Source organism: Phyllostomus discolor, chromosome 1 (genome assembly GCF_004126475.2).
Source record: "Phyllostomus discolor isolate MPI-MPIP mPhyDis1 chromosome 1, mPhyDis1.pri.v3, whole genome shotgun sequence".
Classification (NCBI taxonomy): Eukaryota; Metazoa; Chordata; class Mammalia; order Chiroptera; family Phyllostomidae; genus Phyllostomus; species Phyllostomus discolor.
In genome coordinates, this window is record NC_040903.2 from 143,301,703 (window position 1) to 143,327,846 (window position 26,144).

The 26,144-nt window shown below is 47.2% G+C and overlaps 1 protein-coding gene across 2 annotated transcripts in view; it reads left to right on the forward strand.

Annotated features, from left to right (window-relative positions):
* The window catches only part of ZFHX2 (zinc finger homeobox 2), a 28,217-nt gene extending 26,261 nt beyond the window's left edge, over positions 1 to 1,956 (forward strand). For both annotated transcript variants that reach the window (XM_028506665.2, XM_036030142.1), the window contains exon 10: positions 42 to 1,956. In XM_028506665.2, coding sequence (XP_028362466.1) covers positions 42 to 1,021 — 980 coding nt within the window. In that variant the 3' untranslated portion in view covers positions 1,022 to 1,956. The remainder of the gene's footprint in view (positions 1 to 41) is intronic.
* Positions 1,957 to 26,144: the final 24,188 nt, after the last annotated feature.

Consider the following 26,144-nt stretch of genomic DNA (forward strand, 5'->3'; position numbering starts at 1 on the left):
GGCCAGGATGTGACTAATACATCATTCCTTTATCTTCCTAGGCCCTGCAGCCTCCTCAGGCCTCCTTGGCCTCGCCACTTCGGTCCTGCCTGCTACCGCAGTGGTCCAGACTGCTGGCCCAGGCTGCCCCTTACCTCAGAGACCTGTGCCCAACCAAACCAACACCTCCACAGCAGGCACCACTGACCCCACCCCGGGCCCACCTACTGAGCCCTCTGGGGACAAGGTCTCTGGTGAGCGAAAGCCAATTGCAGCCCCCACCAACTCTTCCACTGATGCCCTCAAGAACCTCAAAGCATTGAAGGCCACTGTCCCAGCCCTGCTGGGGGGCCAATTCCTGCCCTTTCCACTGCCCCCTACAGGAGGGGCCACACCACCGGCCGTCTTTGGCCCCCAGCTACAGGGGGCCTACTTCCAACAGCTTTATGGCATGAAGAAGGGGCTATTTCCTGTGAACCCCATGATACCTCAGACCCTCATCGGACTGCTCCCCAGTGCCCTCCTCCAGTCTCCGCCCCAGCCTCCCGAGCCCACAACCACAGCCCCTCCAAAGCCTCCTGAACTGCCCATTCCAGGGGAGGGGGAGGCCGGGGAGGCCGACGAGCTGCTCACTGGCAGCACTGGCATCTCCACCGTGGATGTGACCCACCGCTACCTGTGCCGCCAGTGCAAGATGACATTTGACGGGGAGGCCCAGGCCACGGCTCACCAGAGATCCTTCTGCTTCTTTGGGAGGAGCTCTGGGGGTTCCATGCCCCCACCTCTGCGGGTGCCCATCTGCACCTACCACTGCCTAGCATGTGAGGTGCTGCTGAGTGGGCGTGAAGCCCTGGCCTCCCACCTGCGCTCCTCGGCCCACAGGCGCAAGGCGGCCCCACCCCCAGGGGGCCCACCCATCACTGTCACCAACGCAGCCACTGCTGCCACGGCTGCCGTGGCTTTTGCCAAAGAGGAAGCAAGATTACCTCACACGGACTCCAACCCAAAAACTACTACTACCTCTACACTTCTAGCTTTATAAACAGATAAACCAAGATCCTGGGAGAGGGGAAGGCTTCGGGGCTCCTCTTACACCAAGGGGTGTTTGGTGGGAGCTTAGATCCCTCACCCCAACCTTCGGTTCCACCCACCTCATGGGAATCTCTCAATCCCACCCTCAGCGGGCTTCCCACACCCCACCTCCAGCAGAGTCCTGCCTTCCCCCACCAGACACCTCTCCTCCACAACCCCTTGCCCTATGTCTTCATAGACACATACCCTAATTTGTCATCTTGATCATTTATTCATGTCTGCCTTGCCCACTATACCCAGAATCTATCCTTGATCTTTCTACAACCTTTTCCCTGCTGAATTCCCAGTTCCCTCCAACTCCTATAAACAAACACACAAATACATGTGTCCTATGCTGTTCCACTGAAAAAACACCAAAAGAAAAAAGATAAAAGGAAAAAGAAAACCCAAGACAAAGAAGGAGGAAAGAAAGTAAACCACCATTCCCCCTTCTTCCTGCCCCCTTGTCTGAGCACCATATTGCTCAAAAACTTTCCAAATACCCAGTTGGCTCCCAAGGTTGGAGCCTGGGACGGGCAGGGAGCCCACAAAACTAACCAAACTTTAGGCTGGCAGTGGGGAGGAGTGCTCCCAGGTCACTCTCCTCACACCACCCCACCCCCTCCCCGTAACTTCCTTGCCTGACAGGGGAGCCCCTGTGGCCTGGACTCTAGGGGAAGCTGCCACCAGGAACCCCTCTGCCAACCCCACCCTGCACCCTGGGAACTGCAGTAACTTATTCTCAAAGGCTTTAAACACAGAGATCCTCTCAGCAGCCGTGGGCCTGCCCCTTGTCCCAGCCCTGCCATGTGGAGGTCCAGCCTCTGGGACTGGCGCTGCCCACCAACGGCAAATCCAAAGTTCTTAAAAAAAAAACAAAACTGAAACATACACACAACCAAAAAAGAGCACACACATGTGCATGGGAGCAAGAGATGGAGAGACCAGAAGAACGAACTAAAGAGAAACAAACTTGGAAAATACTAGGGGGAAAAAACCCCTGAAAACTCATCAAACAAGTGTTTTTTTCCTGTTTGTGTCACTTCCCATTTTAAGGGTTTCTTTAAAGCACCTCATCTTTGGAAGATCAAATGGCTTTAAGTCCTTGCATGGGTGCGGCGGCCCTGGAGACAGCAGTGCAGCCTTGCCCAGGTCATGTCCAGCCTCAAGTGGGAGCTGGTAATGAGAAGAGCCTGGAGACTGGGAAGATGCATCCTTGCCCCTGAATTGAGCATCAGGGGAGGTAACATCCATCCCCTCATTCCCAGCTGTGAGTTAGGAAAGCCAGTGCTGCCAAAAATATCTTGGCAGTGCCAGGAGGAAAGGGGCTGACAGGGCAGTTTGGTTTGTGGAGCTTGGGTGTGCTTTTTCATGTAGCTAGCCACCATTTCTTCTCATTCATCCCCTTCACAAGCCCCTCCCTAGCGGCCCCTTCACATTTTTGGTCACTTCTTAAACCTCCTTGCCTTTGGGGACCCTTGCTCCCTATCTGTGTACTTGCTCCTTGTCCTCTGCCCAGGCCCCTCTTCCCTTCAACCCAGCTCAGCCCTTCCAGTAAGCAGCAGCTACTGGGCGTACCCCCAAAGGAGTCGGGGCCCATTGTGAGACCCATGGGGGCCAGAACTGATGGTTGCAGGGGGATGGGTGGGCAAGGAGATGACTGAAGCACAAAGTGGATCTCTGAACCAACAGAAGAGGAATGAGCTGGGACAGGGCTCCCCACCTCTGTCCTAATGGTCTCTGTAAGCATCAGGTGGTACACGCAGCAACACCAAAGCCCAGCTACAGTGGCATAGGGTGGAGAAGCAGGTGATTTATTTTGGCGAAGAAAAGCCCACAAAGCTTTCTCAGTCCTCCAGATCGTATCCCCTCCTACCCTTGTCCCTAAGAACTGAGGGAGTCTGCTTTCAGACTGTCCGCCTTCAGGTATCTTCCACTCTCACTCTCCATTTCTCTCTCTCTCTCTCTCTCTCTCTCTCTCTCATACACACACTCACACTCAGGCAGCCTTGGATTTAGATTTCCCAGTCTCTGTCGCTCCACTTTGTGAACATGTTAACACCAAAGCAGTGGCTTATGTGCAGAAAAGACGGACAGGAAGAGGGGAAGGGAAAATGGCTTTCCCTAGTCCCATGTGTTCTGTGAATCTCACTTTAGGTCCTCTTCATTTCTAAAATTAAAAGCTCCAACTCTAGCAAACCAGGGTGGGGCGGAATTAGTTATTCTGATGGTGACAAAAATGCCAGTCACAACTGCAGGCAAGAGGAGAGAAACTCGTCCTGTTGTCCAGCTCTCGCTGCCACTGCCCCCCACTTCTCGACATCTCTTTCCCTACCTTCGTCCCTACCCTTTTTCTCCTGTTGAATTCTGTGTATAAAACTATTTTCTTAGTAGCATGTGTATGAGGAAAGAAGCTTTTTCACTCTGTGCTCTCTGGGAATGTGACTCGTGTATCAAAGTTGAAAACAAAACCCCCCAAAATTAGGAACAAGTAGGAGGAAAAAAAGGAAACCTTTTAAAGAAAACCTTGGCAAACACCTAGTATGGGATGATTAGAGGTATGGTGTCATGCATTTTAGGGGTTTACAGCCAGTGTAGCTTGGCTTTAGTTAGAGCCATTCTCTTACACCAGATACACTGGCCTGGAGACACCAGGTACATTTACAATAGTAGACAGGAGCAACTGTCCTTATCAGGAACCCTGTGGCTTAGGACACAAGAGCCTGGCTGACTCCTGACTCAGGTCAATCAACATGCTTCAGGAGGGTACACCATTCCAGATTCCCAGCAGCTGGAAGCATCCCCCACCCCCTTTCTGAGACCAGAAGTCAGCAGCAGCACTCCTGCTCCAGAGATGCACAGTGAGCTGTTCTGATGGACAGAAGGCTGAGTCAGCACAGCCCTTCGCAGACTGCTAGAGGTGAACTCCAAGTCACCTGGGTTAAATCGCATTGCTTCCCCTGTGGAGCAGTAAACCCAACTCAAGCTCCTGACACAGCAACACCTATTCTGTAGAACACTTCATAGCCGTAAAGTGAACCTGAACTGCCAATTCCTAAGGTTGGTCTTCCACGGCTTGGGGCAAAGGCCTAGGGTGACATACGTGGGTCCTACACCACCAAATTCTGGTCTGCCCTACTTATTGCCAGGGTCAGTATCAGAAGGGCAGGAGGTGCAAATGATCTTGGCTGTCTTTGCTCTAAACCATGGTCTGGGTGGGGATGGCTTAAGGTACCCAATTCTCAAGTAGGAATAAAAACCAAAGTCTATAGAATATGAGAAAATCTGAAGCCTTAGTGGCCAAACGGGGCAGAGTATGCAATAGGACCACAGAGAGAAACCTGTTCCCCTCACCCTCTAGCTCCTTGAGTGTACTTACAGAAGCATGCACAAGAACAACAAAAAAAGTCAGTTATTCCAGGCACAATAGCACTCACCTCCCTAATTCCTTGTATTTTTCTGTAACCACTTTCAGGGCTTAGAGATCACTGATTTCCCAAACTTTCACCACCCGGATCTGTTTTAAAAGTTTTAAAAGACATTCACCGAGGTAATCAATCATTCACCCCTGAGTAGGTATGTACACCCGAAGTACAGAGCTCTGTGTATATGACTGCACCAACAAAACAAGCAAGCACACCATCAGCCAGAAGCAAAACTGCATAGAGGGAGCTGCAGGGATACACATGAATGCCCACAGGCATAGGCCCCATGGGCATGCAGGCACTGGGACATGTCCCAGACCCAGCACCAACACTCCCCGAAGTAGAAACACTCCAATACATGGAAAAGCTTAAACACAAGGTAGTGTAAGCAGTGTCATAAAAGGTGACCAAATGCTGAACATTAATCCATGGGGAAAGGATCTCATATTCCTTTGGAGTGTGACACTAGGGCACTAGGGAGGGGAGGGAATGTGGAAGAGAAATCAGGAGGAAACTTGGGGGAAACATATGCAACATGGATAAACTGGGCTAGGACCCCGTGTTACAGGAAGGGCCAGGTACTAGAGAGGATTTCTCCCTGGGTTGTGGTGAGAAGCTCAAACTGCCATAGGGGAACAATAGTGAGAAACTTACAAGCCAGGAGGAACGCATTTCTAGAGGACTGAGTAGGGAAGAATGCCCCCCAATACCAAGGAAGCTCTGGCTACAACAAGGAGGGTACAGACCCAGCCTATGGGTCTACAGTCTACACTGAAAAGGTCAGATGAAAGAAAAGCCAAGGAGAGGACATGGGTGGAAGACCTAGACTATGACTCATCAAGTTTTTGGAAACATGGGAAGTGATCACCAGGGAACACCTCCCAGGGAGAGACTAACTTTATGGGGAGAACACAAGATTGGGTGAGTACCCACCCCCTCATTCTCCATATAGACGACTCAGACAGCCATCCACACAAGGACGGACAGTAGTCTGAGCCTGGTGTTTCTTGCAGCTTCCCAACCATGGAGAGGTTATCTGGCTAGAAGCTAAGTGGGGAAGCAAGTTGGTTATCCGTGGACCAGAAAGAAAGTGAGGGGGAAGGTGACCCGAGACCGACAAGTAATCAGCAGGAGCTTGGCACGGCCCACATCATCTACAGCCCCTCCCTGAGACCCAAACCTGCATCATGTTTTCTCAACTGGGAGGACCTGCACTGTGCTCACTCCTGGACAATCCACCAAGGGCTCAAATGACAGCATCTTCTGCAACTTGCTGAGTATCAGCAGTAGGCTAGGCACTGCACTCTGCTCACCTACTCTCAGGACTGGGACCCTGACCTGCCTCGAGAGAGAGGTGTAACTAGGATACATCCTGTATGGAGCCACAGAATCCACACCAATCTGACTGGACCACAGACAGCAACTTCCTGACAGTGGTTCTCAGTGGTGAGGCTTCAGAAACACAAAGTAGCCAACCATCATGTTACTGCCAACGGCAAGCATAGATCTAACTCACAAGTTAAATCTGTCTGATTTCACTTCACAACCACCCCTTCATGCTGCCCCACCTAAAACACATCCACACATCCCACAACACGTATCGCATGTGTGATGACATAAAGGCATGACTATGGCTGGGGAGGAGAAAGAAAGATTCAAGAGGCATGATCACTCCAGACTAGATCAACTGTCTACAAGGTGACTGACATCTCTTAGGACAGTTTCTCAAAGGTTCGTCCACCTGTGTCATGGTCACCTGAGCACTTCATAAAATGCACATTCCTGAGCCACACCCCAGACTCATTGAATCAGAAACTCCTGAAGTGATCCTGTGCTCTCTGGAGTGTGAGAACACTAATTTAATGTTCACTCAGCCCCACTTACATCTGCGATGTGCCCCCAACTCTCCAGCCCAGGGCCAGCCCTCACACCAGGGGCTGTCACACAGGGGCCTAGCATCACCTCAGATTGTCTCCATTACCCCAACATCCCCCACCCCCTCCAGTATTTTGGAAATCTGACTGTGCCTTCTGCTTATGTCGGTTGTCCTTGCATAGAAGAAAAGTTATAACCATTGTCCACTCACCCCCTTGGCTGGCTGAGCACACTGCTTTCTCCTCTGCTGTGGAAACCATCTTGTTCCTTCTTTTCCTTTTTTTTTTTTTCCCACCTTGCTTCTTCTGAAGCTTCATTCCAAGTCCTGAGATGCTGAAATCAGAACTCCCCCAGCTCCAAGTAGCTCAGCCCAGCACGGGCAATGGCTTCACTTCCCTCTGGGCAGGTCCTGTCCCCCAGGAGAGCTGCCCAGCCTCCCCCACCACCCAGAGCCAATTCTACCTGAATTGCTTCCTAGTCACTGCCCCACAGTCTTCAGCTACCCAGGAAGCAAGGAAAGCCCAATCTGCTAGAAGTTCTTCCAGGTGGAGGCTCGAGGTCCAGTTCTGCAGGACTGCCGATGGCACTGCCTCTGGAGGCACAGGTCTGATCTGTGTCAACGCAGATGCTGGGATTCTGCTCCTGGGGGCCTGCCTCTCTACCAGGGCTCACTGCTGATTCATGGTCTGCCTTCTGGGGTGGATTTCAAAACATAGAAATTTATCCAACTCTAACTGGAGTTCCATTGAGAAATTCCTAAACAAAAAATCTCCTTGAATAAAATTTCTGGAAGGACAAGTCCAAGGTGCCTTTGTCTTTCTAACATCTGCCTATCTCTAGACCTAGAGCACCTTTTCATCTTTCTAGGACAGTTACCAAATACGGGCTTTTTAAAAAGGGGGAAAGAAGTGGTTCATCTCAACCACAGGTCAGCCAATTACGAGGCACAGGGCAGAAAGAAATACATATAAGAACAAACCACCTCATCACCCAATAGCGGGGCCTGAGGGTCTCTCCTTCCTACTTTTTCCCTTCCAATCTCTTCTGGCACCATCTTTGGGACAACAGCTGGCTTGCCTCTCTCCAGGATCTCATTTCACCCTCCTAGGACTTTTTCTATCCTTGATGACCAAAGAGTACAGTGCACTGGCCTGGAGCCTTGGGTGTGGCTCTCACCTATGCCCTTTTTCCTCTGCGCTCCAGCTTCTGTTGAAATAGTTGTTTAAACTGAGTGTGGCACCATCTAAATCCCTTTCTTGGGGGTTGTAAGGGTTGGCGAGAGGTGGCTGTCCAGCTGAGAGGAAGGCAGAGCGGGGATGGGCCGGAAAGAACTGATTCAGCCCCGCTGATGGGGCACCCTCTGGTGCCAGTCTCCAGCACAGAGCTCCACCCAACGCCTGGCAGTGCTGCCCCTTCTCTCACTGCCGCCAAGTGGCGGTCATGAGCATGTTTGGCGGCTCTGGGTTTGCCGCAGTGCCAGGATCTGAGACACTGTTCATGTGCCAATGCAGCTCTGCCAAGCATGGCAGCATCTAGTTGGTTGGGTGCCAAGCAATAGGACCCAGGTGGTAGCAGAGAGATGAAAGAGGGGTGGAGTAGAGGAAGGGGGAGTAGAGAAAGGCCCCAGGGAGAAAATCAGATACCTCACTTGTTAGAGTGGAGAGTCCAAATGGGATCTGCAGAAAGGTACCCTTCCCATTCTAGACCCCAGTTCAGCAAGCAAGCCCTTCCCTCCCCACCACTCCCCCACAGCAACATGTACAGACCAGGCAAGAGGATTTGGCCACCTTCAGCAGGAAACTGGCTGGTGGCCAGGCAGGACTGCCAGCCTCTCCATCCTTCTTCCTTGGGATCTTGGCAATGGCGCGCTTCCTCCTTTGTGTTCTCATGCCTCTCTCCGTCTGTTGCTCCACTTCCCATGCCTAAGAGGGAACGGGAAGGAGGTCCTGGCAGAAAAAAAGTCTGTTCTCCCAAATAGTGCATGCATGCGCGTGCACACACACACACACACACACCATGTTGTCTCCTCCGTTCTCACTCCTGGCACAATCCTCTCAACCAGATTGGCAAGACACTGCCACCGTCCCCCATTCTTCACAATGCCAGAGCCTGTGCCCACCTGCCTCACATCCGGGTCCCCTTGCCTCTCCCTCAGTGCTCTGACAAAGGGCCGGACTGCCAGCCCCAGTGAGCTCTCCTTGGGGAGCAGTGGCACAGTCCCTCCTCCTGGCTCATAGAGGTTTCCTGGGCACTTCCCAGGCTACCCTCTCTACCTCTTTACTATCCCAGACTGGAAGGGGACTACCTCATAGTCCACCCGTTTCTTAGAGCTGAGCTCCAGAGGAACAGCAACATCAGCAACATATCCCTGCCCCTCCTCTCTACCTCCCGGGGCCCGTTTCCACTGCCCCAGCTCGAGGCACCAGCCTGACAGATGTGATGCCAATGGCTCCCAGGTACCAAGCCTTCCTCCCAGAGCACCAGGACTCCTGCCGATGCCCCCCTCCCCACTTGCCTCCTTCCATCTCTGCGGGCACAAGGGTGGCAGCTACAATGCCAATGCCTATAAGCAGGCAGCATGAAGCAACTCATGTACCCTCTTCTGCCCTCCCAGGCCCCAAACCTCTCCCCTCCTTCAACTCCATCCCTCTGTCCTTCTGGTTGGACACTAGGTTGGCAACCGCAGTGCCAACCCCCGCCCAAGCTCAGGAGGCTCACATACAGCACGCGCTTATGCGTACATGTACATGTGCGCACACACACGCACACACACACGGCCCCATGAGTGCCAGGCAGCAGTGGCAGACACACACAGCAATGCGTAGTGACTGGTATACCCGAGGAGTCAACCAGATTATTCGGCACCTGATCCAGCACCCATTTGGGATTGGGTGGGTAGGCGGGCGGGCAGGCGGGCGGAGGGGTGATGGAGGCAGAGATGGCCCTAGGTTGGCAGCCGATGGAGCTGGGAGAATGGAGGGAACAGATGCTCTTTGCCCAGCCTCCCTCCCTCTCTCTCCGAGATCAGTGCCAAGCTGGGGGGATGGGGAGAGGGAGGATGGGGGAAGGGTGGCATTTGGAAACCTGGCAGTGGGGGTTGGGTCCGCCCAGGCTGGGCAGTGCCGGCACTGGCTGCCGCCTCTCCACTCTGCCATCTGTCTCGCTTCTCTCCCCACCCCCCATTCTCTCTCTTTCTCTCTTTCTCCTTCATCCACAGCAAAACGAAAAGAGGAAAACAGGGTCCCCTTTCCGCCCACCCCCAACCTCTACCAGACCCCCTCTCCTCCTTCCCACAACTCACCACACCATACCACCACCAAGCCATCTGTGCTCTCGCTTCCTGGCTCAGTCACCGGTCACCTTCTTTCATTCGCCTTCGCCCTCACACCAAAACGGGTGCAATGTTTTTAAAATATATGTACATATATTTTAAAGAGCAACTTAAAAGAAAAACTCTTTTCTTTGGGAATGTCCTGTCCTTCTGATTCTGGGTCCTCGGTGCCAACGTGTATGGCAGGCAGAGGGAGGGACCCTGTCCTCAGCTGGTGCCCATGAATCCCATGCCAGGGAGGAGGGGTGGCTGGGGTGGGGTGGGGGTGGGGTGGGGTATCGGGAGAGCGCTCCTCTCTCTGCGCCTGTGGTGGCTTTTTTTCCCTCCTCTTCCACTTCCGGAGCAGATTCAAATAGATCTAGAGCCTTCCCCACCCCCAGTTCCCAGGGCCCCTGTGCCCTTCTCTCCCTGCTTTTGATTTTATTCCTCGATCACCCTTTCCTTTTTGTGTGTGTGTGTTATGTGTGCGTGCGTTTGCATCCATGGCGGTGGGCACCGTGCCAGCCACCGCACAGCCATCTGCGATGCCTTCTGCAGCCTCCGCTATTTCTCCCTGCCACCTCCAGCCCCCAACTCCCCTGCACCCCAGCTCCTCACCCCCTAGTCCCCAATCATTAATTAGCTACTGAATTAATTAAATCGAGAATGCTAATTAACATTCCTAAAGGGCAGGCTGCCAGGCTGGGGGGGGGGGGGTGCGACACATAGAAGGGGTATAAAGAAGAGATTGGGATGGGGGAGGAGGAAGGAGAGCCTGTCTGCTTAGGAGAAGAGGGAGGAGATGGAAAGAACCCAAGAGAATGAAGGAGAAAGAGGGCAAAGTGTTGGGACCGGAGCATGGAAAATGGGGTGTAAAAACCATCTGAGTCCAAGTGAGAGTAACCCAGCCTTTCCTGCCTGAATGAGACTCGGCCAATCCCTCATCCCCAAGCTCACCTTTCCTTCTGGCCCAGCCTAGAAAAGTATATTCCTAAAGTGGGGGGCTCTGGTAGCTTTTTTCCCCATCTCTTCTAGAAAACCAACCCCAAACCAGAGAGTCAACTGCTACTACCTGTCACAATCCAGGCACAATGACCCTAAGCCCAGGTGTCGACTTGCCCTTTTTGACCTTCTGGTCAAGGTAAAGGGGGCATTCTGTGAGCATCTGCTGCAGAGAAACGGAGAGGATCAACATGGGAAACCATGATGGGTATCGACTCAATAAGAATTCCATAACAATTAGCAGAAAAATCACTGGCGACACCTGCAAGGCTGCCCTAGGAAGACCAAGACAAAAGACTGTCTTTGGGATTCTAGAGTAGGAAAAGTGGACACTCCTACCCATCTGGAAGGCCAAGAATTTGGGGGAAAAGTGAGATGTAGTTTTCCAAGGAAAAGAGATGCCATGGAGTGAACTTGTTTCACTCTATGGGGGTGCTCTACAGAACACTAATCTGATGAGTACTTGTCAGAAAAATGGATCCATGATTGAATTAGTTTGGGAAAATACTGTATATTCCCCCTCTTAAAAGATTCAAAATTCGTATCGGTATGTTAAAGGTTCTGAGAAGTCTTGTTAAAAAAAAAAGGGAAAAAGAAACCCTTGAATATGTTTAACCCAATGATTCTCAAAGTCACTGGCCATGGAACCCTCATGTTTAAAATGTCTGATTTACTTAATTCTATTCCCACAGAAGCAGTGTTCCACTGTGGGGCAAGCTCTGTCTAGTGACTGGGGTGGTTATAGCCTAGAGGCTGGCAGACAGATGAGTTGGCCCCAGGTCAGCTGGATCTAACATTCCATATACTCAGGGACAGCACCCAGGCTCTGGTCTTCCAAATGTAATTCAGGAAATCACCACGCCAGCTCACAGTAGAGAAACTTCTCCACCCTTCAGAAACACAGACCTGTACTTGCAGAGCTGGGAAGAGACCGAAGCAACTATTAAAAGCCCAGTTTCTTAATTTTACAGTAGAAGCAACTAAGACTCAGGGAGGTGAAGTGACTCATCCACGATCACAAAGCCACTAGATGACAGCACTGACATTAGGACAGAGATCTCCTGAATCCAGGACAAAGCCAGCGTGGGATTTGCATTCGCTCTGGAGGAGCTTCATGAAGACCCTTTTACCTCCGCCAACTGAGGCCTGGGCCTGGTCTTTCCCACCCTGCCCTTTGCCTTCCCTCCTTTGGAAGCCTAAGGCATCTACCTGCCTCTGGAAGGCATTCTGTATTCCTGTGGACATGAAGATGGGGGCAGGAGTTTCACAAAATCTCCCCCAGTGTTCCTGATATCTGGATTCAGGGTTTCACCCTCTCTAGGATGACCCTGCCCCCACTTCACAGCATTGCAACCTAACCTTGTACTCCCATCACTGCCTCAACCCATTCTGTTCAGGAAACCCCAAATGTCTCCCGGGCCACCACCGGTTGTATTCCCAGCACTTTCCTCTTTCTATCTTCTCTTTGGCATCTGGAGTCCCTGAGGTCACTTAACTGCTCCATCGGAATCCTCTAGAGGACAATCTTGGAGGCACAAGCAACTCACTAAAGTTGAGGAGACAGGGGAGCCAGCCTCAGAACCCTTCCAGCGCCCACAGCTGGAGCCCACCTTTTCTCACAGGCCCTTTGGGCAGCTACAGAACTACAGAGATGGGTGGAGTCTAGCTCATTGCAAAGGCTGAAGAACATTATTATGTTTTTACTTTCTGGGTCTTGCGGTGTGAGCCTTCACTATTTCACACCCCACCCTCCAGCACACAAACTCCCACAGCCTCACAAGAAGGATGACTCACAAGATAACTGGCCATACCATTTTAAAGAGAGAGCTTTGAAATATATGTAATTATGATTTGCCAAAGAGCTCTACATCCAAATTTCCAGGAATGATGAGGTCCCTCAGAGTTCTGCAAGTCCATAAAAGCACCAGAACCCTATCTCTTCCTTCCTTCCCACATTCCTGACACACAGCCCTTTGGCATTGGGATGGCAGAGACATTTCAGAGTATGACCCACTGTCCACCCACTGACCACTTCTCTAGCTGAGGAACCATCTGATAAAGGGGGGTAAAGTGGAGTCAACTGCCCAACCAGAGACAGCGAGAGGGAAAACTGGGCTGATCTCACGGGACACATAAACAAAAGCATTCTAGGGCTGCTTTTGTCCTTGGGCAGCATCTTTGTTACATTATCCCCTCTTAGTGGTCAGTAAGAGAGGCCAAAGTCCAGCTCTTTGGGATCATGGATTCCAACCCAGTTCACATCCCTTTCGAGAGCCCCTTTCCTCTATCTGACATCTAGGCTTTGAGCTGTTGTCAGTAGCATAGGCACTCCAGAGCTGCAATACAAATGATGATTATTCCGTTATCAAATAACATTGCCAAGCCTGGCCAGCTCCCTACAATGGTGTCGGCAGAGGCGAGCTACAATATCCAATATTGATAAACTGTATATTGTCTTCTAGAAACATCACTCTGCTTGACAGCCACTCTCTAAGCCTCCCATCATTAGCAGCAAAGAGGGGGAGAGACTGGTTGGGGGGCATGACTAGGCAGAAGGAAAGCCAAAGGCAGCCAGGAACCCTGGGGGAAGATGAAACATCTTCACTGCCCACCACTTCCACACCCCACCCCCAACATGAACCAGAAGGCTGTGCCTTCGGGAGGGTTAATCTCAAACAAAACTGCCCAGAAAAATCTAACACTAGAGAGCAGGAAGGAAACTACAGTCTGGTCCCATCTCTGCCACACCTTCTGCATGGCACTTGACTTTCCTGCATTTCTGTTAAAAAAGGGAATGAGCCTAAGGTCCCTTCCAGTGCCAACCTTCTCTATTTCTTTTGCTTAGCACATCTTCTAAGGCTGCTGTCAGGTTTAAGGTCCTGAGCACTAGAAGAAGTACGGTCATGGTAGTAAATTTTAAAATTTATTTTTAGAGAGAGGGGAAAGAAGGAAGAAAGAGAGAGAGAGAAACATCAATGTGCAAGAGATACATCAATCAGTTGCCCCCAACTGGGGACCTAGCCTGCAACCCAGGCACATGCCCTGAGACCGGGAATCGAACCTTCCACCTTTTGGTTTGAGGGCCAGCACTCAATCCACTGAGCCACACCAGCCAGGGCATGGTAATAAATTTTCTAGGAAAATGATTTGAGGCCTTGAAGCCTATACTGAAGATACACCAGATCTGCTCCCCAGGCCAGGGCCTTTGTGCCATCTGTCCTCTGTGCAGGTGTGCATTTTGCCAGAGAGCAGCATGGCCAGTGCCCGGCCCTTCTCCTGCCCCTTCCTCAGGAGGCTTACCCAACCACCCTATTTAATGCTGATGCTGCCTCCACTCAGCCCCTTCACCCTGTTCTACTCTTTCTTTTTTCCATTGCATTTATTACCTACTAATATACTATATAATTGACTATATTTATTATGTTTACATTTTTAACATTTTGTTTATTTATTTTTAGAAAGAGAGGGAGAGAAACATCAATGTATGAAACATGAATCGGTTGCCTCTCACACCGGGGACCTGGCCTGCAACCCAGGCATGTGCGCTGACCAGGAATCAAGCCAGCAACCTTTTGCTCTGTGGGACAACACTCAATCCACTGAGGTACGCTGGTCAGGTCTATTGTGTTTATCATTTATTTTCTATTTCTCACCTCTGGCATGTAAGCTCTGCAAGGATAGAGATCTTTGCTTTGTTTGTGAGTGTGTCCCAAACACAAATAATAGTGCCTGACACATCGTAGGTGCTCAATAAATATTTGCCAAACGAATGAAGCTAAGGTTACAATCATACATGTTTTAGTCAGACCTGTCTCATTCCATCATTTGGGGCTGGGGACAGGGAGAGATGAGTCATCACTTCAGTAGTCTCTATTTTTTCTATCTCCATCACAGCCTTGGGGACGTGCTGGTCAGGAAAACCAGATGTTTAAGTGGGATGTTGAATTTCCCAAGCAGCTTCCTGACTTCCATTCAGTGAGAATGCTTAGCCAACTTCAGTCTGCTCCTGGAGGCTATTCAAGACTAAAAAACCAACCTCTAAAGCTGTTTTTCTCCAACTTAAGTAAGCATGAGAATCACCTGGTAAGCTTGTTTACAATGCTTATTCACAGGCCACCTTCCAGAGACTGATTCACTAGGACAGGGGATGGACCCAGAAATATGCCTTTTAACAACCCTCTCATTCCCCCAAGGTGGCTGTAATAACAAGTATTGGTCAGGTCACACCTTGAGGAACTTCAGTGCAGACACAAAGTTAGGTGACTTATTAAGTGAGCCTTATTGCTGTCTCTTCTCTGAATCTACCTATCCACTATGCGGCTCTGCCCAGGATTAGGAACAGAAGTGGACCTGTTCAGTTCGCTTGCCATTTTCTTTTCCACCAGAGGTGCAAAAAATGAAAACAGCACTTGGAGAAACAAGGAAAGAAAGGAAGTGGAGGACAGCAGGGTAGAGCCAAGATGAAGCATATCTCATATATAAGACCATATTCCAAAGTGTCTTAATGTTCTATCTTATATTTTTGACAGCCTCTTTAGAAATTAAGTTTAAATATGACATCTTGAGTCCTGGCTGGTGTAGCTCAGTGGATTGAGCGCCAGCCTGCAAACCAAAGGTCGCAGGTTCAATTCCCTGACAGCACATGCTGGATTGTGGGCCAGGTCCATAGTTGGGGGCATGTGAGAGGCAACTGATTGATGTTTCTCTGGCACATCAATGTTTCTATCCCTCTTTCTCCCTCCCTTCTCCCCTTCTAAAAATAAATAAATAAAATATTTAAAATAAATAAATAGATGTCATCTTGAAATATAAACATACAAAAATGATCATGTCTAGAATAATGGAATCTGCCTGTTTTACATGGAGAAATTCAGCACATTTCAGGCGGGTGGCCTGGGACTGAGCTGAGCCAGAGTGCCTCCAAGTGCCAGGCCCAATCCAGACTCTTGCTCTGACAGAACTGAAAGGGACTCACCGTTACAACTATGGAGGCACTACCCGGTGGGGCAACTCTGCCTGTCCAGAAAAGACGACTTCCAAGCAGATGTTCTCAAAGGGATGATACAATGACCATCAATTGAACTCCAGCATGGAAACCCCTGGGTCCTCTAAGATAGAGGCCAAGGAAAATGGAAACGAACCATGAGCAAGAAGGGAATTCATGGCTGTCCCAGGGTCCTAAGAGCTGTGCGAAGGCTCTGGGAGCCTAGGGAGAAAGGCATCTAGGAAGAGGGTACAAGCAGGGTGGGTGACACCCATTAGGTGTCCTTTCACATCTGACCCCTCTCTTCTTTGGTTCTTCTTCTCTTCAGAAACTTGCCAGAGGCAAGCATTATTCCTGCCCATTCCACAGATAGGAAAGAGTGAGTCACTTTTAATTTCCCAGGTCAGATCCCAGGACTAGGGATTAAAAAGGAACCCTGGGTTCTCTCTACCTCCACTAGGTTAACCTCATAATCATCTGTACCTGGAGGTCTCCTAAGGCCTACTATATTTTCTGTAACAACAATAATAATAGTAACCAACATTAATTCCTCTATATCAAGAACTATATTGACTCACCTCACTTAACAACTGTGCGAGCTAGGGACTATCATTAAACCCATTTTATAGATGGAGAAACTGAGGCAAGGAGGGATTAACTGTTGAGAAGAACAGCTGGAGTTACAACCAAGCAGCCTGGGCCCTAGAGCCCATCCTATTAACTGCCTTGTTCACCCAGTAATTCTGGGCCTAGAGTTGGGATGAGAGTTACTCCAAGTGACAGATTCAAAACTAGGCCTAAATGTCCTGAATTCCAAGGTACTCGAGTCCCTTACCACAAAACCAAGAGCAAAAAAGAACTTTATAAAGTCATTAAAGTTCACACAAACTCTCAAGGGAGTTTTTAGACTCTGAGTTGGTTTCCTAGTATCCTATTCTGGAAGCTCAGAACCTGGAATACTTCTGATCCAGTGGCTCTCACATTTGTATATTTCACTATCATTCAACCAATTCTATGCCAGGAACTGTGTGCTTTACCCGCAAAAGAATGACAATGAGCATGAGGAACCATAAGCAGATTGCTGCTGTGCAGCATAAAGTAAAAGTCAGAGATATACAGGCAACAAATCGGGAAGGGCCTTCTGTGTGTAACACATGGAGAAATGTGAACAGGTTTTAAGGAAGATGGAGGCATAGGTAAACATACTTTGCCTCCACGCACAACTACAGCTAAAATTACAACTACACTACAAAACATATATCAACCACATTCGTCAGAAAATTGAGCTGTATGGAATTCCAACAACCAAGGATTGGTTGGATATGGAATCCATATCCATATCCATATCCAAGGAATATGGATAAAGAATCCATATTCGTCCACACAGGTAAGAGGGGCAGAGACACAGACTGGCACAGACATGGAGTGGCGCGGAGACACAGCAGGAAGGGGCAGTCCCACATTCCCGTGTGGTGGATAAAAATCACGTGTGGTGGACACCTCAAGAATAAGCAATCCCAGCCCCACACTAGACCACCCAGCCCAGGGTTCCAGCACCAGGAAGATAAGTCCCCATAACTTCTGGCTATAAAAACCAATGGGGATTGAGGCAGCACAATAAACTGTGGGATTCTCAAGAGACTCCTCTTGCCCTGGCTGGTGTAGCTCAGTGGATTGAGCGCGGGCTGAGAACCAAAGTGTCCCAGGTTCGATTCCCAGTCAGGGTACATGCCTGGGTTGCAGGCCATGACCCCCAGCAACCGCACATTGATGTTTCTCTCTCTATCTCCCTCCCTTCCCTCTCTAAAAATAAATAAATAAAATCTTAAAAAAAAAAAAAAAAAGAGAGAGAGACTCCTCTTAAAGGGCCCTAAAGAGACTTAGGACTCAGGTTGACCCACCCTCCCTGGGATTCAGCACCAGGGAAACAGCTGGAAGGGCAAAAGTGGCATGTGGGGACAAGGGGAGAGAGTGAGGTGATTGGCAGCAGGATGAGTGCTAGGAGACAGCTTCTTCCTGGGAAATCTCCAGAGGCCAGGCAGCAGCATTGTCCCCTCTCTGAGTCCTCCCCTGCCCAGAGCCACAAAAGGATGAAATGGGTTGACCTTCCCTGGAAATTACCTAAAGCTCCACCCCACACAATTTACAGGTGCCTTTTCTATAATAGGCCACACTACTAATGCAGAGTATCTGAACAGCTCTACCTGATACACAGAAACAAACACAGGGAGGCTGCCAAATTGAGGAGACAAAGAAATATGACCCAAATGAAAGAACAGAAAAAAACTCCAGGAAAAGAACTAAATGAAATGGAGATAAGCAACATATCAGATGCAGAGTTCAAAACCCTGGTCATCAGGAGGCTCAAAGAAATCATTGGGTACTGCAACAGCATTAAAAAAGAGAGAAAAATCTACAGGGAATTAACAGTGGAGGGGATGAAGCCTAGAATAAAATCAATGGTTTGGAACATAAGGGGAAAAAAAGCATTCAATTAGAAGTTCGAGAATTAAAAAGAATTTTAAAAAAATGACAATAGACTAAGGAGCTTCTGGGTCATCTCCAAACATACCAACATCCAAATCATAGGGGTACCAGAGGAGAAGAGGAAGAACAAGGAATTGAAAACTTATTTGAAAAAATAATGAAAGAAAACTTCTTTAATTTGGTGAAGGAAATAGATATACAAGTCCAGTAAGCCTGGAGAGTCCCAAACAAGTTGGACCCAAAGAGGACCCCACCAAGGCACATCATAATTAAAATGCCAAAAGGTTAAAGATAAAGTGAGAATCTTAAAAGCAGCAAGAGAAAAGCAGAAAGCTACCTACAAAGGAGTTCCCTTAAGACTGACAGCTGATTTCTCAAAACGTACTTTGCAGACTAGAAGGGACTGATAAGAAGTATTCAAAGTGATGAAAAGCAAGGACCTACAACCTAGATTACTCTATGCAGTAAAGCTATCATTTAGAATGGGAGGGCAGATAAAGTGCTTCCCAGAAAAAGTAAAGTTCAAGGAGTTCATCATCACCAAGACCTTATAATATGAAATGTTAAAGGAAACCATAGAAGAAAAAAGTCAAAACTATGAATCTTAAAATGGCAAAAAATCTGCAACTATCAACAACTGGATCTAAAAAAACTAAACAAGCAAATAAGCAGAACAGGAACAGAATCATAGATATAGAGGTCATTTGGAGGGCTATCAGCTGGGAGGGGAAAGGGGGAAAATGTGCAGAGATTAAGAAGTACAAATTGGGCCCTGACTGGTATAGCTCAGTGGATTGAGCATGGACTGCAAACCAAAGGGTCACCAGTTCAATTCCCAGTCAGGGCACATGCCTGGGTTGCAGGTCAGGTCCCCAGTGTGGGCCACATGAGAGGCAACCCCACATTGTTATTTCTCTCCCTCTCTTTCTCCCTCCTTTCCTCTCTCTCTAAAAAGAAAGAAAGAGAAAAGGAAAACAAAAAGAGAGAGAAAGAGAGAAGGAAAAAGGAAGGAAGGAAGGAAGGAAGGAAGGAAGGAAGGAAGGAAGGAAGGAAGGAATTGGTAGGTACAAAATAGATAGGGTCATGTTAAGAACAGTATAGGAAATGGAGAAGCCAAAGAACTTATATGTATGACCCATGGACATGAACTAAGGGAGGGGATTACTGGAGGGCATGGGTATACCAGGTGGAGGAAGGCAAAGGGGGAAAAATTGGGACAACTGTAAGAACACAATCAATAAAATATATTTTTTTAAAAAGGAATGATGGTAAGATTCATGCTTCAGAAAGAGTATTTTGGTGGTTAACTGGAGGCTAGATTTGAATGGAGATGAAACCAGAGGCAGGAATAACAGGAGGTTGGGGCTAGTTGAGGTTAGAGACAATTAGAAACTGAACAAAAACAACAGTAACAGGAAAAGGAAGTAATATCAGCTTTCCTCAACTGATGGTATATAAGGGTGAATGGAGAAAAAAATCCAGAATAATGCTCAGTTTTGGTACTTGGAAAATCAGGAGGATATTGGAACCATCTACTGGGAAAGTGAATAAAAGAAGTACATGTGATGAGAAAATGATGGCATTTGGTTTAGATATGTTACACTAAAGTTTGTTAGATTATCCAGGTGAAGTACCACCCATCAAGCGGATACATATAGGAGTTGGAAGCTCAAGGAAGAAATCTGAGCTGGAGGTAGAGATTTAGGAATTATTAGGAAACTGGTGGAGTTGACATCTTGGGAATGAATGGTGTTACTCAGGAAGAAAATGCCAAGTAAAAATGAACACTAAAGGGGTGGGAAAGGTGTTCAAGCCAAAAGACACCAAGAAGGAACAGAGAGATTCAAAGACAAATGGGAGAGGGTGGGTCAGAGAAGCCAAGGGAGAAAAGAGACAAGAAGGAGAGAAATCAGCAGGTCAAATGCTGGGTCCACTGGGTTTGAGCAAAGTCAGATAGCTTGGGTACACCCTAATCTATCTCATCCGGATTGTTGGCACAGAACACTGCTTAGGTCTGCTCTGTTTCATGATCATCACTTCAATGCTACTGAAAAACAAAAACAACTTTTGATTCATCTTGAAGCTTAGTAAAGACTTGTGTCAGAACAAGTAGTAGTGCTCCAAGGGAGACCCAGGGCAGGGTCACCTGGAAGTCTCTTGATAGCCAAGACCCTGAAGAAGGAGCTCATGTATTAGACCTAGGACCCTGGAAAAGTTACTGATTCTGAGGACAAATCCTCCTGAGCCTCAGTACCCTCATCTTTAAAATGGCTGTGAAATGGTCCAAGTGGTTGTAAAGATTAAAGGAGCTAATTTTCCTAATGAAAACGTCTTATACTGTGGCTGGCACTTAGGAGTTACTTAGTAAATGCTAATAAATATTCATTCCCTTCCTTCCTTTATGGATTTCAAAGACTTTTAAACCTATGATTTCACAGGAGTCTTAGAACCTAGAGAAAAACAGGGAAAACCAGCTTTAAAGAAGTTAAGTGCCTTACCAATAATTACCCAGAAAATTAACTGCAAAACCAGGATTGTAACCCAGGACTGCTAAGTCTTAGTCTTCCAGATTTTGTTGTCTAGAGTACATAAACATCCAGCATCTTTGTATAAGTGAATAACCTGAAGTCTTAATATAGTAGCCTTAGTCATAACTGGACAAACCTACAGAATTTCCTCTAGGGAACCCAAGCACTCAGAACCCTCTTGGCATCCCCCAGCATGACAGAACCCAGGACCAAGTGCAAGAGCAAAGGAACCCAAGAGTTTTATTTCTCAGATCTCTTCTTCCAAACATTATCTACTTTGTCTGCATTATCTTTGACATAGAAGCTGAATCCAGCTAAGCAGACTTCTAAGATTCTTTTACTTAACAGAATCCTTTCTCAGCCAGAAGACAAGGCCAAAGACCCACAATGTCCAGGGCTTGCCCTAATCGCTATACTTCATTCCTCTGCTTCTGAAATGCCAGCCTAAAATGTACCATAAGGCAGCGTTCAGTAGGTAAGCCATCTCTAAGTATATGTATGTTAAATGGTGATAATGCTATGGAGAAAAATTAAGCAGGGGAGATAAGGGTGTGTGTAGAATGGCAAGGGGCAATTTTAAATGGGGTGGTTATAGAGAAGATGACATTTAAGTAAAGATCTTTCTCTGAAACAAAGATAAGATCAGCTCAAAACATAATCTGCATGTCATTTAGCCTTTCTAGGCCTTAGTTCCTTCATCCTGTCCCATTATGAGACATGAGCTGCCTATGGCTTCAGCCAGGGGTAGAGAAAATTATCCTGCACCATGACCTGGGTTCCATTCCCAATTCCACCACTTACCAGTTGAGTGAATTTGGGAAGAGTCAGCCTCATCTCATCCAAAAAGAGGGAATGATATCTACCCTACATTACTATATAAATATGTTGTAAAATGGGACAGGGGCTTCCCAATGGCATGGGCCAGACCAATGATGGCATTCTGCATTAGTTCACCATCTCCCTCCAAGGATCCTAACACACTATATATTTACACACACTTACGAGCTGAGGGAGTTTTCTTTTACTTCTTCAAGCAATTCAATACCACTTTACTAAGGCCCTCAGAAATGGCTTTCCTTTCATTGATAACTCTTAGTCAGTCAAGTATTTATCAAGGGCTTTACTAAGTAGCTAGCTCCAAGCAAAGAGGTGCAGAGTACCTATTTAAAAAAAAAGATGTAATTATTGGTAGCTCAATTCCTGCCATTGTTTTAATAGAAATTTCTAAATTGCTTATCCTTCCTACTTTTTGGCCCTACAAGCCTGGCCCTGAACCTTGACCTTGGGCTTTTGGGATCAGGAAAGGAGTCTCTGTGCCTGATTCCCGTACTTTCCTTGCTGGTGGTTGGTGCTCAACAAAGTTATGGATTAACTAATTCAGCTTTAGGTCAGAGAAGTCTATAAAAGCTTGTGATGACTGTCCCTACCCCTAGGTGTGACTGAATAATGCTATCAAGGCTTCTGCTCTACCAAAAATCTCCTCTTAGATACAACTGTGTGTTGGTTCCAATAAAAACTCTCGAGAGTCCTGACTCCACCATAGTATCAGGTTCCCATAAGATCCTGAGTCTACAGACAACTAAAGTGTGTATGCCCCCCACCACTACCACCAAGGCCTGAACTGAGGCCCTGAAATATCCCTGACATGTCCAGTGGATTTGCTCAGTTGATATTACATCAAGACCTTACACAAATGTTGCGCCCAGAGCACACCCCATTTATAACGACTATTTGAACATGCCTGACTCCTTTCCAAACTGTGAGTCCCTCCATAAGAGGCTCATGTCTTATCCTAGCACCTAGCACAGTGTTCAGAGTTAGTGCATGCCTAACAAATGCGACCTGTTGCAGATACCACACTGCCCAAATTACCCATGCCCAGAACTGCTTCTCTTACCTAGGTGAAGATATTATCTGGGAAAGATACCATGAGAAATCAAACTAATTAGCAGTAATTAGCTGATTTCATTCATTCACTGTCTCTTGACAGAAATAAGGTCTTTTGGGAATGGAAGTAGGAAAAGATCAAATATGGTCAAGAGAGGCAGGTAAAGGTCCAGAGCACAGGGTACTACAGTGATAGGTTCTAGCAGCTATGCTATTTATTTTTAATTTTTAAAAAAATCCTCACCAGAGGATATGTGTATTAATTTTCAAAACAGAGGAAGAAAGAGAGAGAAACATCAATGTGAGAGAGAAACACTGAACAGTTGCCTCCCGCAGGGGCCCTAACAGGTAATCAAACCTACAACCTTTTGGTGTATGGGATGACACTCCAACCAAGTGAACCACCCGGCCAGGGCAGCAGCCATGCTATTTAGCACAGGATGCAAAAGTCCCCAACAAGCCCTGGCTGGCGTAGCTCAGTGGATTGAGCTTGGGCTGGGAACCAAAGTGTCCTAGGTTCGATTCCCAGCCAGGGGTTGCAGGCCATAACCCCCAGCAACCACACATTGATGTTTCTCTCTCTCTCTCTCTCTCTCTCTCTCTCTCTCTCTATCTCCCTCCCTTCTCTCCCTAAAAATAAATAAAATCTTTAAAAAAAAAAGTCCCCAACAAAGCTCAAAAAGGAGTGGATAAGTGTTGTGAATTTCATCCATCCATGGAAATCTGCAAAGGATTTAACAATAAGGGAGCCAAGAATCCCCAGATATTTGCATCTCTTTGTTCAGGCCAGATTCTCAGCCTTGGACCTTCCAGTTTCACCTCCTCCTCCCTTCTTCCCCCTGCAGATCGCAGAAAAATTCCAAAGGCCAACCAGCCATTTTCTCCTCAGTCGCTCTTGGTTAGGAGGAAATAGATTTGGCTAATAGGATACTGGCTCAAATCAGCCTCATCCATTTGGAAGTCCTGGCCAACCAGAGCCTTTGAGCACAGTAGGAATAAGGGGGAGGGAGCGGAGTTCCAAACACATTCCTTACTGTTCATAGCCAGAGCTAGACCCAGGATCACTGGTTTACTGCCAGCTTGGCAAGACCTTTTGATAAGTTGGTCAGTTAAGACTCTCCAACTGAATGCTTCCTCCTCTCCCATACCTCTATAGGGCTCCTGGCTCAATTCTCTCTATATACACAGAAAAGAACAAAAAAGAATGTGTATGGGTGTGGGGGAAGGATTGGAAGGGTTGTGGCAGCATAATTTTTCTTATCTTTTTAAAATAAAGAATGAAAAACAACTACATTGTGAAGCAGTAGAAAGAAAACTTGGCTAAAAGTCAAGAAATCTAAATCCAAGCCCTGGCTCTATTACTCACAAGCCAGTGAACTTGGGCTGCCCACTTCACTCCCCTAAGCAGGTTTCCTTGTGCAAATTAGGATGCTGGCCCATGTGTTAACCACATGTACTAAGTGCCTTCTATATGCTATACACTATGAGAAATGCTTTAAATTTTTTATTTATTGATTGTTTTTTTTTTTTGAGAGGGAGAGGGCTAGAGAAAGAGAGACATCAATTTATTGTTCCACTAATTTATGAATTCACTGGTTGATTCTTTTATGTGCCCTAACCAGGGACTGAACCCATAACCTTGGTGTATACGGACAATGCTCTAACCAACTGAGCCATCTGGCCAGGGTTAGAAATGCTTTATATATTATTTGTCATAAAAATCCTATGAAGTAGTTATTATATTCATTTTGCAAATGAAGTAACCAAGGCTCAGAGAGGATGGGTGACTGGCCAAAAGCCCTATAGCTAGAAAGTGGTTGAATTTCAAGGTCAGTTTTTTTCAGATTCCAAAACCCATTAAGCCACATGCCATTGTTAAACAACTTCAAACCTCCCTTTCATCTCTAATGCTCTGGAATTTCTTGAATGACCCCTCACTGTCACTTTTTTTAAGTTTTTATTTATTTATTTTTAGAGAGAGGGGGAGGGAGGGAGAAAGAGAACATCAATGTGTGGTTGCCTCTCGAGCGCCCCCTACTGGGGACTTGGCCCACAGCCCAGGCAAGTGCCCTGATTGAGACTGGAACCAGCAATACTTTGGTTCTCAGGCCACTGCTCAATATACTGAGCCACATAAGCCAGGGCCTCATTGTCACTTTTTATCTCCTTCATCAGTTCATGGCATCAAGATCTGGAAGCTAAATTACCCAACTTCACTTTCCATGGCCATGGAGGCAAACAGTCCAAATTATTCAAGGATTCCAGATCCCAGGGCTGAAAGAGGCCTCTTACACATTTACCCTTCTATTACTCACCCAGGAGAAAAATCAAGGAAGGCCTTAAGGAATAGAAGGCTTCCCAAATTAGTCTATCTCCTTTCTTTTTTCTCGAATGGCTATTAAGGCAACTGAACCTGTTAATGTAGCAAACGATGTTTATTTCTTCTAATACTTTAATGTTAGTATTATTTACTTATTTTTCTTTGTTGTTTACCTATTCCTATGTATGTGATCCAAAAGTCAGTAGCGCTTGAAGTTGCTCGTGCTCCTTCACACAGGCAGGCTCGTTTTCACTGTGGGTGTAAGCAATGCTGCCCTGCCATCAGAGGCCTCCTGATGATGTCACCCTTGAGTGGCTTTCACTCAAGGTAGCCTGACACACCTTCTAAACAGACAGCAAAAAGGGAAAACTAATAGCTACTAAACAAAGTATTAAAACAGAAAATAAGCAATTTTTTAAAACAAAGTGTTATATAATCCTTCAACTTGCCTCTCCTTGTGCCAAAAAATAATTGAGAGACGCCGTTCCGGCTATAAGCAGGGTTATGCCTAAACCATTCCTGGCACATGAGCCACTGCAAAAGGGAGACACAAACAGCATGAGGATGTGCCAGAAGAGACACAAGATTAGACAATCAGACTCTTAAAAAAAAAGTCTTATGTATCTCAGAGAATAGGTCTAGGACAGAGGTCAGAAATAATAGGGGAGAAGTTACCCTAGAGTTTAATCAAAAGAGGTCTGTCAATATTTGGCTTCTTCTGCAAGAGACCATCCAGAAGAAGCAATTAACATAAAACAAATTCATGGGAAGAGCTGCGCTGTGACTGTGCTGGTGAGGGAAATGGCACTGTCTCACTCGGCCAGGAAAGCACAAACCGGGTTCAACTTGTGGAGGGCAACCTCAGGCTCCATGAACATTCCAAAATTCTATCTAGAAGTTCCATTCTAGGCATTTATGAAAAAAGATAATTCAACATTCTTTACAATAGCAGTGTTTATAATAATTCCCATCCTGGGGGAAGTAGTTACATAAACCATACACACAGAGCCATTAAAAAATTGAGAAAGATCTTTAGGTAGAGACATGGCAAGATTTTCAAATTAAGATAAAAGAGCAAGTTCCAAATCCCTATATATAGTATGCTCCCATTATTGTAAAATAAAACTACAAACACTCACAAAACCGTATGTTTCTGTAAATCCCTAAATGCACGAGAAAGGGTCCAGAAGGTGTACAATTGATACAGTGGTAACAGTGGTTGTAAGAACTGAGGGAGTAAGGACCAAGGGGGTTTCTCCTATCTTTACTGTTTGGA